General features: G+C 40.5%; 1 protein-coding gene across 12 annotated transcripts in view; it reads right to left on the bottom strand.

Moving 5' to 3' along the window:
• The window catches only part of ncor2 (nuclear receptor corepressor 2), a 199,820-nt gene that overhangs the window by 105,707 nt on the left and 76,949 nt on the right, over positions 1–17,164 (bottom strand). For all 12 annotated transcript variants that reach the window (XM_045707170.1, XM_045707179.1, XM_045707178.1 and 9 more), the window contains exon 4: positions 1,185–1,362. In XM_045707170.1, the coding sequence (XP_045563126.1) occupies positions 1,185–1,362 (178 nt within the window). The remainder of the gene's footprint in view (positions 1–1,184; positions 1,363–17,164) is intronic.

Here is a 17,164-nt window from a genome sequence, read left to right as displayed (position 1 = left end):
CGCAGGGTCAATCCAATGTCTGCATTGGTCATGCAGCATTTACGGTGATATGGCCTCAGCAGAAGTCAGGGCATTCATACTTCTTGCCGTGCAGAGCTGTTGTCAAGCAATTGTGATCTGATTCAGGAAACTAGGCATATGTCGCAAGTCACGACTTCACTGGAGAGCTGTTTGAACGTAAAAAACATTTTTTTTTATCAAATTGCATTCTCAAGCATGTGAACTTTCATGTGCCTTAATATCAAACTTGTATGCCATCTGTAAATACAAATAAAATTGGTAAATTACAAGCCTAGTTGGTTTAGCCACAAAAAACGTGAGCAACCTTCCCACTAGCCATGATTGGCTGAGATAATGAGTGGGCTGGACATGCCGAGAGATGAGTTTGGAATGGTCTACCACATAGCACGCATCTGTCTATTGGAGCTGGTCAGTATGTCTAGGTAATCGTGTCAAACGCGGCTTTTTAAAAAATGTATCGTATAGTAAAACTGCATAAACCTAATGTCATCGGATAACCTGGCCTCCACAAACACCTGACCTCAACCCAAATGAGATGGTTTGGGATGAGTTGGACAGCAGAATGAAGGAAAAGCAGCCAACAAGTGCGCAGCATATGTGGGAACTTCTTCAAGACTGTTGGAAAAGCATTCCAGGTGAAGCTGGTTGAGAGAATGCCAAAAGTGTGCAAAGCTGTCATCAAGGCAAAGGGTGGCTACTTCGAAGGATCTCAAATATAAAATATATTTTGATTGGTTTAACAATTTCTTGGTTACTACATTTTTCCATGTGTTATTTCATAGTTTTGATGTCTTCACTATTATTCTACAATGTAGAAAATAGTAATAATAAAGAAAAACCATTGAATGAGTAAGTGTCCAAACCTTTGACTGGTACTGTATATATATATTTGTTACTGCTTGACTAAAACAATCTTGGTCGACCAACCGCCTAACGACCAAACAATTGACCAGTCGACTAATTGGGGTCAGCCCTACTTTGAACCAAACAAACATCAAAGCAGGAGTAATTTTAGTCCGTAATCCAACAGTGACCTTTGACATGCCAGCATTACCCAGCTGTTGGATTTCAGAACTCAAACAAAAAATTCAAAATGAAAGTCCTTCAAGAGATTTCATCGACTTTGGCCTTTGAGATCCTTCTGTCAAGTAATCAATACTGACCTTTGACATGTCCTCAGCCCCTCCCAGAGGAAGTTGTGGGCGGTGGGCTGAGTGCCTCATGAGAGACTCCGCCCCAAGGTCCAGGCGGGGACGCTTTATCTCAGCATACTCCACCTCTGATTGGTTGTTGGGCTCAGGTAAGTAGATGTGCTCATAGCGGATGTGTTGCTCCTGACCTCTGTCAGGAGAAAGCACAGGGAGAGAAGGCAAGTTAACATCTATATCAATTAACTGATGGTATAGGTAATTTCCATGTAAAATGACCCATGAGCACCAACATGTGAAGTTCATAAGAGCATGTCGAATTGGGTGTCAAATGAAAGCTAAGATTCTATATTTTGGAAAAATTAAGGTATAAATACATTATTCAATTACTTTCCATTCTAAATATTAGGAATACACAAAGGCTTTGATTTCTTGTCAAATAGATTGAAAATGGGTCTAGCAGAAAAAGTCTTAACTGGACCATTTTATCTCCAACTCTTCATTCAAAGACTCAATCATGGACACACTTAATGACAGTTATGGCAGCTTCACATGATGTATTGTTGTCTCTACCTTCTTGCCCTTTGTGCTGTTGTCTGTTTCCAATAATGTTTGTACCATGTTTTGTGCTGCTACCATGTTGTGCTGCTGTCATGTTGTGTTGCTACAATGTTGTTGTCATGTGTTGCTGCCATGTTGTTGTCGTCTTAGGTCTCTCTTTACGTAGTGTCTCTCTTGTCGTAATGTATCTTTTGTCTTATATTTGTATTTCATTTTTTTTATCCAGACTTCATCCCTGCAGGAGGCCTTTTGCCTTTTGGTAGGCCGTGAAATAAGAATTTGTTCTTAACTGACTTGCCTAGTTAAATAAAGTTTAAATAAAAAAAATATCATCAAGGCAAAAGGTGGCTGCTTTGAAGAATCTCAAATATAAAATATATTTTGATTTGTTAATCAATTTTTTGGTTACTACATATTTCCATGTGTTATTTCATAGTTTTGATGGATAATTTGTTCTGCCTTCTGTACGTTTAAGAAACATTGCCTTGAACCTTGAAATTCCGTTAACAAAAACCAACATTCCTTTAAGATATTTTCTCATTTCTCTCCCTCGTGATGGAGGATAATGAAAGTTCACAGAACTAACAAGTAAAAGGTAGACCTATCCATTAGTTAGAGTTTTTACTGATATCAATTCTGATATGAATTATTAAGTGATTAAAACTCAAAATGATGTTACCAAATCAGTAATTGAATTGACTACAATGGGAAATCATAGTAGTCACCAACCACAGTTGGGCCACATGCTATTGTCCTCCCTTCCACTGGCATACTGTTATTTTCAGCTGATAAGTTCTCAGTTGTCTTTCAGTCTTCTGGTGGTCAAAGCAGAGTGTGAAAAGTATGGACAACCCCTCCCTCTCTCTCCAATTAATGTCACCTCTTCCGGCTCTTACTCACACCCTCCCTTTCCATTTACTGTAACCAGCACCCTAGTCATAGACTGTTCTCTCTACTACCACACGGTAAGCAGTACCGGAGTGCCAAGTCTAGGTCCAAAAGGCTCCTTAACAGCTCCTTAACAGCTTCTACCCCCAATTTTCAGTGACTGTGGACATTTACAAGAGAACGAGAGAAACTGTGCAAATGAACAATGTTGTGATGCATGCTTTTCTGAATGAAGAGCAGCATGTGTACGGGGAGAAGAGAGGAGGAGAAAAAAATGCTAGTAGGAAGCACAGAGGGAAGAAATTGCAGCTGAAGCGATAACTCATCCAGAGCTCTGACTCCTTGCAGAAAGCCGTTAAGATATCTGATGGCACACATTTAGTAGTGAATTGCATACAAGTGTAATTTCTTCACCTCATGTGCTCTGCACAAAAGAGACTCTCCGATAGATATAGAACACTTATATAGAACCACTTTCTCCCATTGTGCTATTTACAAAAACACGTGACTGGCTCAAATGTTCTGGGGAATTACGGTAAGCATAATGTAAAAATCTGACAGGTGAAATTAAGAACGCAATCTGCTTTATGACCTAACGTATTGCACAAGGTGACAACAGTTATTAACTTACAAAGTAGCTAGAAATATTTTGGGGGGTTGAAATACTTCAAATAAATAGTTGACAGTATTGGAAAACCATGCCGTGGCTTTTTCCAAATACCCCGGTATACGGTATCCCGCCCAAGGCTATTCGCTAGACAACCATTTTCGAGCATTGCCATTGGTTTTCAAGCAGATTTAAGTGAAAACTAACTCGGCCACTCAGTAATATTCACTGTCTTCTTGGTACTCCAGTGTAGAGTTGGCCTTGTGTTTTAGGTTATTGTCCAGCTGAAAGGTAAATTAATCTCCCAGTGTCTGGTGGAAACCAGACAACCAGGTTTTCCTCTAGGATTTTGTCTGTGCTTAGCTCCATTCCGTTTCTTTTTTTATCCTGAAAAACTCCCCAGTCCTTAATGATTACAAGCATACCCATAATATGATGCAGCCACCACTATGCTTGAAAATATGGAGAGTGGTACTCAGTAATATGATGTAATGGATTTGCCCCAAACATAACACTTTGTATTCAAGACAGAGAGAATTGCTTTGTCACATTTTTTGCAGTATTACTTTAGTGCCTTATTGCAAACAGGATGCACATTTTGGAATATTTTTGATTCTGTATAGGCTTCCTTCTTTTCACTCTGTCATTTAGGTTAGTATTGTGGAGTAACTACAATGTTGATCCATCCTCAGTTTTTTCCCCATCACAGCCATTAAACTCTGTAACTGTTTTAAAGTTACCATTGGCCTCGTGGTTCCTCTATGGTAACTGAGTTAGGAAGGACTAGGGTTGCAAAGGGTCGGAAACCTTCCGGTAAATTTCAGGAAATTTTCTGAAAAGTTTGATTGGGAAGTTATGCCCGGGAATTTGGAGATGTTTGGTTAAATTCATTTTAAAAAGTTAGCTTATAACAGTCAACCTTTTTTTGTGGGATACACAAGGCAATTCTTGGTCTTGTGGCATATTTTGGTTAAACTGTCCCCAATTCAATGGAATTGCAACCCTCTGCATGCACAGTGCATTCTTCCATCACATGTACAGCTGATTCTCAAGATCTTGCACACTAATGAGATGCTATTGAGCCCACACTACTACACTGTCTGAGCCAAGGGCTACATGCTTTCTGGTAAGTTTTGATTTCAATACTGGGTGTGGTGAAGATATTTTATATGACATACATTAGTTTTTTGTTAACTAGTGAATAGTAGCCTACAGCAAAGTGTGTTTAAATCATTTCTAACATATTAACAATTTCTGCTAGTTAGTTTTTGCTACCATGTGGGTTTTAGCTTGCTTGAGCCTGCTAACCGAGTGTTAATTCACGTTTCCATACATGTTTCATTTAAAAACATTTATCTTACAAAGGAGTTGTTTTAATCTAACTTGATCTGCTTAACTATTTAACCATTTCTAACTTAATCTGCTTAACTATTTATCTGTACATGGAATTGTATTTGGTTTTTTTGCAAAACAAATTCTAATCTTTACAGGAAAATGCCACGGGCACCATCTGATGTGTGGAGACATTTCACTGCAGCTAATGTAGAAGGAAAAGCTGTGTACATTTGCAAATACTGTGCCAAATCATAAGTGAAGAATGCAACAAAGATGCAGTATCACCTGGCCAAGTGCATAAAGTTCCCTCAGCGCTCACAACAAGCAACCTCTGACAAAAGTCCCTCTACTTCTATTCGAGGTGAAAATGATGAATCAGACACCTTATCGATAGCAACAGCTCATGGTCCACCTGGAATCAGAAGTTGTTTTACTCAATGGAGGAACATAGAGAAATGCTGATGAATGTCTTGCTTGAGCTGTGAATGCAACTGGTTCACCTCTGATGCTCACAGGCAGTGTATTGGAAGAGATTTCTGAATGTTCTTCACCCAGCATACACCCCTCCAACCAAACATGCTTTATCTACTCATTTGCTGGATGCAGAGTTCAACAGAGTTCAAGTGAAGGTCAAGCAAATCATAGAGAAAGCAGACTGTATTGCAATCACCTCTGATGGGTGGTCGAATGTTCGTGGGCAAGGAATAATTAACTACATCATCTCCACCCCTCAACCAGTATTCTACAAGAGCACAGACAGAAGGGACAACAGACACACCGGTCTCTACATTGCAGATGAGCTGAAGGCAGTCATCAATGGCCTTGGACCACAGAAGGTATTTTCACTGGTGACAGACAATGCTGCGAACATGAAGGCTGCTTGGTCTAAAGTGGAAGAGTCCTACCCTCACATCACACCCATTGGCTGTGCTGCTGATGCATTGAATCTGCTTCTCAAGGACGTTGTGGCACTGAAAACAATAAATACACTCTACAAGAGAGCCAAGGAAATGGTTAGGTATGTGAAGGGTCATCAAGTTATAGCAGCAATCTTCCTCACCAAGCAAAGTGAGAAGAATAAGAGCACCACATTGAAGCTGCCCAGCAACACCTGTTGGGGTGGTGTCGTCATCATGTTTGACCGTGTCCTGGAGGGGAAGGAGTCTCTCCAAGAAATGGTCAAATCACAGTGTGCCGATGTGGACAGCCACATCAAGAGGATCCTCTTGGATGGTGTATTTTGGGAGAGAGTGGAAAGCAGCCTGAAACTACTGAAACCTATAGCAGTAGCCATTGCACGGATTGAGGGCGACAATGCCATCCTGTCTGATGTTCAGACTCTGCCTGCAGATGTAAGAGAAGAAATCCGTACTGCCCTGCCCACTTCACTGTTGCTCCAAGCTGAGGAAACTGCAGTTCTGAAATACATCAAAAAGCGTGAAGACTTCTGCCTGAAGCCCATACACGCCGCAGCATACATGTTGGACCCCAAGTATGCTGACAAGAGCATCCTGTCTGGTGCAGAGATCAACAAGGCCTATGGTGTCATCACTACCATGTTTTGCCACCTTGGCCTGGATGAGGGCAAGGTTCTTGGCAGTCTGGCGAAGTACACTTCCAAGCAAGGGCTTTGGGATAGAGATGCAATATGGCAGTCGTGCCAACATATCTCATCAGCCACCTGGTGGAAGGGACTTTGTGGATCTGAGGCTCTTTCCTCTGTTGGTTAGTCATCCTCCAAATCCCACAAACATCAGCCGCCTCAGAGCGCAACTGGTCCTTGTTTGGGAACACACACACACCAAAGCACGCAACAGGCTGACCAATACAAGGGTTGAAAAATTGGTGGCCATCCGGGCATATTTGAGGCTTTTTGAGCCTGATAACAAGCCAACCTCAACAAGGTTGTAAAGTGACAGTGAAAATGGGGCCTCAGAGTCTGATGTTCAAGAGGTGGACAGACATTGAGGAGGTCCAGGGAGACGATATGGAAGCCTGAGAGGAAGACAACCAAAGCTTTAGTTTCTAAATCACTTTACAGATGTATGTTGAAAATGATTTTTGCGAGATGCGATGGATCATTGGAGATCATTCAATATTCCCTTTCTTTTGTTGTTCAGTGAAATCATCCCATGTGAACTCATTTAATTAAAGTTCAATTCGTAACATTTTTTTTTTTTTATTTCTATTGGAAGAATTTAACCTGTTAGGGCTAGGGGGCAGTATTGACACGGCCGGATAAAAAACGTACCCGATTTAATCTGGTTACTACTCCTGCCCAGTAACTAGAATATGCATATAATTATTGGCTTTGGATAGAAAACATCCTAAAGTTTCTAAAACTGTTTGAATGGTGTCTGTGTATAACAGAACTCAAATGGCAGGCCAAAACCTGAGAAGATTCCATGCAGGAAGTGGCCTGTCTGACAAGTTGTGTTTCATCTTGGCTCTTTTTATTGAAGACTGAGGATCTTTGCAATAACGTGACACTTCCTACGGCTCCCATAGGCTCTCAGAGCCCGGGAAAAAGCTGAACGATATCGAGGCAGCCTCTGGCTGAAACACATTATCGCTTTTGGCAAGTGGCCGATCAGAGTACTATGGGCTTAGGCGCGTGCCCGAGTCGACCGAATGCTTTATTTTCTTTCGTCTGTTTACCTAAACGCAGATTCCCGGTCGGAATATTATCGCTTTTTTATGAGAAAAATGGCATAAAAATTGATTTTAGACAGCGGTTGACATGCTTCGAAGTACGGTAATGGAATATTTAGAATTGTTTTGTCACGAATTGCGCCATGCTCGTCACCCTTATTTACCCTTTCGGATAGTGTCTTGAACGCACGAACAAAACGCCGCTGTTTGGATATAACTATGGATTATTTTGAACCAAACCAACATTTGTTATTGAAGTAGAAGTCATGGGAGTGCATTCTGACGAAGACAGCAAAGGTAATAACATTTTTCTTATAGTAAATCTGACTTTGGTGAGTGCTAAACTTGCTGGGTGTCTAAATAGCTAGCCCTGTGATGCCGGGCTATCTACTGAGAATATTGCAAAATGTGCTTTCACCGAAAAGCTATTTTAAAATCGGACATATCGAGTGCATAGAGGAGTTCTGTATCTATAATTCTTAAAATAATTATTATGCTTTTTGTGAACGTTTAGCGTGAGTAATTTAGTAAATTCACCGGCAGTGTTCGGTGGGAATGCTAGTCACATGCTAATGTAAAAAGCTGTTTTTTTATATAAATATGAACTTGATTGAACAAAACATGCATGTATTGTATAACATAGTGCTGCATTTAGCTGTGGTTTGGGTTTATGTGACATTATATGCTAGCTTGAAAAATGGGTGTCTGATTATTTCTGGCTGGGTACTCTGCTGACAATCTAATGTGTTGCTTTCGTTGTAAAGCCTTTTTGAAATCGGACAGTGTGGTTAGATTAACGAGAGTTGTCTTTAAAATGGTGTAAAATAGTCATATGTTTGAAAAATTGAAGTTTTTGCATTTTTGAGGTTTTTGAATAAAGCGCCACGGGATTACACTGGCTGTTACGTAGGTGGGACGATTTGGTGCCACCTACCTTAGAGAGGTTAATCATTTGCAATTACGTCTACTTATGATAAGGTAAAAGGTTTATGTTTCTATCTCCATATGATATGGTAAATATTTCCAATGCAAAAAACATCTACATTTAAATGGTATTAATATTAATTCCCATATATACTTGTTAATTCCAATGGAACGTTTCCACCTCTGAATATTACCCAAAATGTGCAATCCTTGGAAGGACTCCTGTATCTTTGTAGTGAGTGTAATTAATAACTTCACCATGCTTAAAGGGATATTCAATGTCTGCTTTTTTTTTACCCATCTACCAAAAGGTGCCCTTCTTTGTGAGGAATTGGAAAACCTCCCTGGTCTTTGTGATTGAGTCTGTTTGAAATTCACTGCTCGACTGAGGGACCTTCTAGATATTTGTATGTGTGGGGTACAGAGATGAGGTAGTCATTCAAAAATCATGTCAAACACTATTATTGCACACAGAGTGAGTCCATGCAACCTATTATGTGACTTGTTAAGCACATCTTTACTCCTGAACATATTTAGGCTTGCCATATCATAGGGGTTGAATACTTGTTGACCCAAGACATGTCAGCTTTTAATTTTTAATTAATTTGTAAAACAATTATATTTTGACATTATGGGGAATAGCGTGTAGGCCAGTGACAAAAAAAATCTAAATTCAATCAATTTATTATTTAAGCTGTAACACAACAAAATGTGGAAAAATTGAAGCAGTGTGAATACTTTCGGAAGGCACTGTACATTTTAAGTGACAAATCTGAGTCTCAGCGCAACTTCATTACAGTGGAATTGCCCTCGAGCAGACTAGCAGGAGGACACATTGGCAAACTGGCACCATGACAGCTCTGTGCAAATGAAAATGTAATAAATACATTTAAAAAAACTGGATATTTAGAATTGTAAGTTTGTTAAATCAAATCACACAGATCAAGTTCAATGTTAGTGGGTAGACAAAAGCCCTCTAGGAACAAAATGTTCCATTGTGTATTAGGACTATATGATGTATCAGAGTAATATTGAGTTATTCAGTCATTGTGATGAATGGTTTCTTTGAGGATAACAGATTTCTCCTTCGAGTGGTTGCCAATATCCATTCCTGAGAGCTCCTCCACCCCCAACGTAAAGTGGTAGAAGTGCTTCGTCACTTGGGAACACAACTGTGCTACATGAAAAAGTGACAATCCATGAAACACTCAAAACAGATAATGTTCCTCGGGGAGATGTGGGATTTGACAACATGACTGTAATGATTAGCTCATCCATTTGTAAGGCCAACACGGTGAGTGGTCTAAAAAACGAGGAAACTACACGAGAACAATTAGACCTATCCCACTCATTCTTTTACTCACTCAGAGCAGCATACTGCCCTCGCATACTAGCTTACCGGATGCTTTCCATGTCTGCACACAAACCCTGGGTGATTGGCTAAAAACTTGAAAGTCATAATGACCTTAAATATTACTTGTGTCTGCTGTACAGTCTGACATGATAAGCTAATGGCATGTCTAAGCAAAGCCCATGACTCAGAGCGAGCATAGTTTTTCAGTAGACTGGAATACTGAGGCAGATCAAACAGACCCACAAAATGTAGAAGGTACATAGTTCAGTAAAAGACCTTCAGACTCAGACAAATACACTACAATAAAACAAAGCATAACGCCTAGTTGCTCTTCAATTTGTTGAGCTTTGCATTGTCAAGTGGTCAGTACTCACTAGGCCACAAACAAATGCCCAAAACCATGTGTGGCGTCTAGTCTGACCTCCCCTGGAAACATCCCTGTACTGTACCACACAATCAGAAAAGAGCTGGGTGGCCTGGAATGCTAACAATTACATGACCAAAGTCATGGGTATAGGGGAGGAGGGGGGAGCTGGGCTGTAATATGATAGGTCATGATCTGCTTTATGTGTGGTTTTAAACTCAAACATGCTATTCATCAAACTCAGGGAATTCAAACAATAAGTATAAACTTTATAAACAAGGGTCTGGAAAAGACGTCTGTTTGCGTCAATGTTTTGTGAAATGAAAAGCTTTGAATAATCACTTAACTACTTACATCAGTAAAGGTTAATGACTGGTAAATGTTGCTCTGTTCCATATGAGGCCATGCCTTTCTAAATGCCTGCCTTCGAGGCATTGTTAGGTAGGCCTAGATGCTGAAATGTCATCTCTTTCATACTAACACATTTTTCCACCAACTTTATTTTGCCTTTTCCTTATCTGAAAGGTATTGCCGGGATTAAAGCAGAAACTTTTATTTCCACCTAACGACCTAGAATCATTTCTGTAAACCTCTGCCTACGACTTTGTATGAAACATAGCTGTAATGCCGAGGCAGCATTGGCACACACTATGTTCTTAAACTCTTGATGGATGCTAGGCAGCACCATTTAACCATTCTCCTGCCAGTTCTAAACTTTGCGAGGCATGTCACTTCTCCCATCTCTTCGCATAGCCCACCACTAAGCATGAACTGTTATCTTAACCACAACTGAATGGATTCATAAATAATTACTGTGGGAATAAATATCACTGAATGACGAAAATATTGGAATAAAGTAGGCTGAAGGCAGGCAACTGAAGGCATGTATGAAATTGTTTCTTACTTAAACTCCCCAAGTCATCTTATCATTGTAATACATTTTAAGGAATAGCTTACCCCCGTGTGGTCAACTAGATGATCATTTCTGCAAAGTTTTGATTGGGACGCTTTGAGTTAAGCGCGGGTACATGTCTTGATAAATTAAAAGTCATATTTTTGGTTTTCAATGAATCTCCGTTTTGATATTGGTTAGACTAGAATTAGGCTAGAGAAATGTTAGCTAAATGGAGGAGAGCGCTGCTCATGACCATAGTGTCTAGTTGTCTCCTTTATTAGAACAGTTAGCCAGCATGTTATTTAGTTTATCAAGTGTTTTATTTTTGCTCTTCACTCACAGTTGCTTAGTAGCCTAGGACTACTCCCGACCAAAAGCCTGGGACTTAACTTCTCTAGGGCCGGCGGGACGAAATCGTCCCACCTACGTAACAGCCAGTGGAATCCTGTGGCGCGTTTTTCAAATACCTTAGAAATGCTATTACTTCAATTTCTCAAACATATGACTATTTTACACCATTTTAAAGACAAGACTCTCGTTAATCTAACCACACTGTCCGATTTCAAAAAGGCTTTACAACGAAAGCAAAACATTAGATTATGTCAGCAGAGTACCCAGCCAGAAATAATCAGACACTCATTTTCAAGCTAGCATATAATGTCACAAAAACCCAGAAGACAGCTAAATGCAGCACTAACCTTTGATGATCTTCATCAGATGACAACCCTAGGACATTATGTTATACAATACATGCATGTTTTGTTCAATCAAGTTCATATTTATATCAAAAACCAGCTTTTTACATTAGCATGGGATGTTCAGAACTAGCATACCCCCCGCAAACTTCCGGTGAATTTACTAAATTACTCACGATAAACGTTCACAAAAAGCATAACAATTTTTTAACGAATTATAGATACAGAACTCCTCTATGCACTCGATATGTCCGATTTTAAAATAGCTTTTCGGTGAAAGCACATTTTGCAATATTCTCAGTAGATAGCCCGGCATCACAGGGCTAGCTATTTAGACACCCAGCAAGTTTAGCACTCACCAAAGTCAGATTTACTATAAGAAAAATGTTATTACCTTTGCTGTCTTCGTCAGAATGCACTCCCAGGACTTCTACTTCAATAACAAATGTTGGTTTGGTCCCAAATAATCCATAGTTATATCCAAATAGCGCCGTTTTGTTCGTGCGTTCAAGACACTATCCGAAAGGGTAAATAAGGGTTACGAGCATGGCGCAATTCGTGACAAAAAAATGCTAAATATTCCATTACCGTACTTCGAAGCATGTCAACCGCTGTTTAAAATCCATTTTTATGCCATTTTTCTCGTAAAAAAGCGATAATATTCCGACCGGGAATCTGCATTTAGGTAAACAGACGAAAGAAAATAAAGCATGGGGTCGACTCGGGCATGCGCCTAAGCCCATAGTACTCTGATCGGCCACTTGCCAAAAGCGATAATGTGTTTCAGCCAGAGGCTGCCTCGATATCGTTCAGCTTTTTCCCGGGCTCTGAGAGCCTATGGGAGCCGTAGGAAGTGTCACCTTAGAGCAAAGATCCTCAGTCTTCAATAAAAAGAGCCAAGATGAACAACAACTTGTCAGACAGGCCACTTCCCATATAGAATCCTCTCAGGTTTTTGCCTGCCATATGAGTTCTGTTATACTCACAGACACCATTCAAACAGTTTTAGAAACTTTAGGGTGTTTTCTATCCAAAGCCAATAATTATATGCATATTCTAGTTACTGGGCAGGAGTAGTAACCAGATTAAATCGGGTACGTTTTTATCCGGCCGTGTCAATACTGCCCCCTACCCCCAACAGGTTAACTGACTTGTCTCAATCAATGTGATTTTGTTTCACAGAATCTCAATCTGTATAGGCTATTTGGTTAACCTGTTTAGGATAGGGGGCAGTATTTTCACGGCCGGATAAAAAACGTACCCGATTTAATCTGGTTATTACTCCTGCCCAGAAACTAGAATATGCATATAATTGTTTGATTTGGATAGAAAACACCCTAACGTTTCTAAAACTGTTTGAATGGTGTCTGTGAGTATAACAGAACTCATATGGCAGGCCAGAACCTGAGAAGATTCTATATGGGAAGTGCCCTGTCTGACCATTTCTTGTCCTTCTATAGACTCTTTATCGAAAATAGAGGATCTCTGCTGTAACGTGACATTTTCTAAGGCTCCCATAGGCTCTCAGAAGGCGCCAGAACGTGGAATGAGATCTCTGCAGTCCCTGGGCGAAAAACAGTAGGGGTTTTGGAAAGTGGTCGTTCTGAGAACAATGACACGGGTTCGCCCGTGCATGTGAAGACTCCATTTTCTATTTTCAGTGTTTGAACGAAAACAAGGGTCTCCCGGTCGGAATATTATCGCTATTTTACGAGAAAAATCGCATAAAAATTGATTTTAAACAGCGTTTGACATGCTTCGAAGTACGGTAATGGAATATTTTGACATTTTTTGTCACGATACGCACCGGCACGTCACCCTTCGGATAGTGTCTTGAACGCAAGAACAAAACGCAGCTATTTGGATATAACTATGGATTATTTGGAACCAAAACAACATTGGGTGTAAAGTAGAAGTCCTGGGAGTGCATTCTGACGAAGAACAGCAAAGGTAATCCAATTTTTCTTATAGTAAATCTGAGTTTGGTGAGTGCCAAACTTGGTGGGTGTCAAAATAGCTAGCCATGATGGCCGGGCTATCTACTCAGAATATTGCAAAATGTGCTTTCACCGAAAAGCTATTTTAAAATCGGACACCGCGATTGCATAAAGGAGTTCTGTATCTATAATTCTTAAAATAATTGTTATGTTTTTTGTGAACGTTTATCGTGAGTAATTTAGTAAATTCACCGGAAGTTTTCAGTGGGTATGCTAGTTCTGAACGTCACATGCTAATGTAAAAAGCTGTTTTTTTATATAAATATGAACTTGATTGAACAAAACATGCATGTATTGTATAACATAATGTCCTAGGAGTGTCATCTGATGAAGATCAAAGGTTAGTGCTGCATTTAGCTGTGGTTTTGGTTTTTGTGACATTATATGCTAGCTTGAAAAATGTGTGTGTGATTATTTCTGGCTGGGTACTCTCCTGACAATCTAATGTTTTGCTTTCGTTGTAAAGCCTTTTTGAAATCGGACAATATGGTTAGATAAAGGAGAGTCTTGTCTTTAAAATGGTGTAAAATAGTCATATGTTTGAAAAATTGAAGTTTTGAGATTTTTGAGGTGTTTGTAATTCGCGCCACGCTCTATCATTGGATATTGGCGAGGCGTTCCGCTAGCGGCACATCTAGATGTAAGAGGTTAATTGGTTTGTGGCTGGGCAAATAAGTGGAGGCGGTATAGCTCATCTATTTGTTTTCTCGTTTCTATCACTGATCATGATTTTGAAAATAGGATTGCTATTATTTTCGATCGGTATCATGATGAAGATGCTCTCAATGTAAGACCCTACACCTGCTCCCTAACAAAGTGGAGTAAGGGTAGGAAAGAGATTAAACTTGGATCAAAAAAGCATGGGCTTGGGCTCGGTTTCAAAATATAACTTGATAATGTCGTGTTGAAAAATATTATTTGCATTTTATTCTGTTATATTCATACCCACAAATATACAGTCGTGGCAAAAAACTTTGAGAATGACACAAATATTAATTTTCAAAGTCTGGTGCCTCCGTTTGTATGATAGCAATTTGCATATACTCCAGAATGTTATGAAGAGTGATCAGATGAATTGGAATTAATTGCAAAGTCCCTCTTTGCCATGCAAATGCGCTGAATCCCCAAAAAACTGTTCCACTGCATTTCAGCCCTGCCACAAAAGGACCAAGTGACAACATGTTAGTGATTCTCTCGTTAACACAGGTGTGAGTGTTGACGAGGACAAGGCTGGAGATCACTCTGTCATGCTTATTGAGTTTGAATAACAGAATGGAAGCTTCAAAAGGAGGGTGGTGGTTGGAATCATTGTTCTTCCTCTGTAAACCACAGTTACCTGCAAGGAAACAAGTGCTGTAATCATTGCTTTGCACAAAAAGGACTTCACAAGCAAGGATATTGCTGCCAGTAAGATTGCACCTAAATCAACCATTTATCGAATCATCAACAACTTCAAGGAGAGCGGTTCAATTGTTGTGAAGGAGGCTTCAGGGCGCCCAAGAAAGTCCAGCAAGCGCCAGGACCGTCTCCTAAAGTTGATTCAGCTGCGGGATTGGGGCACCACCAGTACAGAGCTTGTTCAGGAATGGCAGCAGGCAGGTGTGAGTGCATCTGCACGCACAGTGAGGCGAAGACTTTTGGAGGATGGCCTGGTGTCAAGAAGGGCAGCAAAGAAGCCACTTCTCTCCAGGAAAACGTCAGGGACAGACTGATATTCGGCAAAAGGTACAGGGATTGGACTGCTGAGGACTGGGGTAAAGTCATTTTCTCTGATGAATCCCCTTTCCAATTGTTTGGGGCATCCGTAAAAAAGCTTGTCCGGAGAAGACAAGGTGAGCACTACCATCAGTCCTGCGTCATGCCAACAGTAAAGCATGCTGAGACCATTCATGTGTGGGGTTGCTTCTCAGCCAAGGGAGTGGGCTCACTCACAATTTTGCCTAAGAACACAGCCATGAATAAAGAATGGTACCAACACATCCTCCGAGAGCAACTTCTCCCAACCATCCAGGAACAGTTTGGTGACAAACAATGCCTTTTCCAGCATGATAGAGCACCTTGCCATAAGGCAAAAATGATAACCAAGTGGCTCGGTTAACAAACATCGATATTTTGGGTCCATGGCCAGGAAACTCCCCAGACCTTAATCCCATTGAGAACTCAAGAGGCGGGTGGACAAACAAAAACCCACAAATTCTGACAAACTCCAAGCATTGATTATGCAAGAATGGGCTGCCATCAGTCAGGATGTGGCCCAGAAGTTAATTGACAGCATGCCAGGGCGGATTGCAGAGATCTTGAAAAAGAAGGGTCAACACTGTAAATATTGACTCTTTGCATCAACTTCATGTAATTGTCAATAAAAGCCTTTGACACTTATGAAATGCTTGTAATTATACTTCAGTATTCCATAGTAACATCTGACAAAAATATCTAAAGACACTGAAGCAGCAAACTTTGTGAAAATTAATATTTGTGTCATTCTCAAAACTTTTGGCCACGACTGTACACTGAGTGTACAGATCATTAGGAACAGGCATTGCCCATGTTGACTCCAATGCTTCCCACAGTGTCAGGTTGGCTGGATGTCCTTTGGGTGGTAATATTTCTTGATACACACAGGAAACTGTTGAGAGTAAAAAAATAAAATAAAAACTCAGAAGTGTTGCAGTTCTTGACACTCAAACAGGTGTGCCTGGCACCTACTACCATACCACGTTCAAAGGCGCTTAAATATTTTGTCTTGCCATTCACCCTCAATGGCACACATACACAATCCATGTCTTAATCATTCTTTAACCTGTCTCCTCCCTTTCATCTACACTGATTGAAGTGGATTAAACAAGTGACATCAATAAGGGATCATACCTTTCACCTGGTAAGTATGTCATGGGAAGAGCAGATTTATACAGTGGGGGGGAAAAGTATTTGATCCCCTGCTGATTTTGTACGTTTGCCCACTTACAAAGAAATGATCAGTCTATAATTTTAATGGTAGGTTTATATAAACAGTGAGAGACAGAACAACAACAAAAAAATCCAGAAAAACGCATGTAAAAAATGTTATAAAATGATTTCCATTTTAATGAGGGAAATAAGTATTTGACCCCTCTGCAAAACATGACTTAGTACTTGGTGGCAAAACCCTTGTTGGCAATCACAGAGGTCAGACGTTTCTTGTAGTTGGCCACCAGGTTTGCACACATCTCAGGAGGGATTTTGTCCCACTCCTCTTTGCAGATCTTCTCCAAGTCATTAAGGTTTCGAGGCTGACGTTTGGCAACTCGAACCTTCAGCTCACTCCACAGATTTTCTATGGGATTAAGGTCTGGAGACTGGCTAGGCCACTCCAGGACCTTAATGTGCTTCTTCTTGAGCTACTCCTTTGTTGCCTTGGCCGTGTGTTTTGGGTCATTGTCATGCTGGAATACCCATCCACGACCCATTTCCAATGCCCTGGCTGAGGGAAGGAGGTTCTCACCCAAGATTTGACAGTACATGCCCCTGTCAAATGATGCGGTGAAGTTGTCCTGTCCCCTTAGCAGAAAAACACCCCCAAAGCATAATGTTTCCACCTCCATGTTTGAAGGTGGAGATGGTGTGCTTGGGGTCATAGGCAGCATTCCTCCTCCTCCAAACACGGCGAGTTGAGTTGATGCCAAAGAGCTCCATTTTGGTCTCATCTAACCACAACACTTTCACCAGTTGTCCTCTGAATCATTC

Source organism: Salmo salar, chromosome ssa24 (genome assembly GCF_905237065.1).
Source record: "Salmo salar chromosome ssa24, Ssal_v3.1, whole genome shotgun sequence".
Taxonomy (NCBI): Eukaryota; Metazoa; Chordata; class Actinopteri; order Salmoniformes; family Salmonidae; genus Salmo; species Salmo salar.
This window is presented reverse-complemented; position numbering and strand designations above follow the sequence as displayed.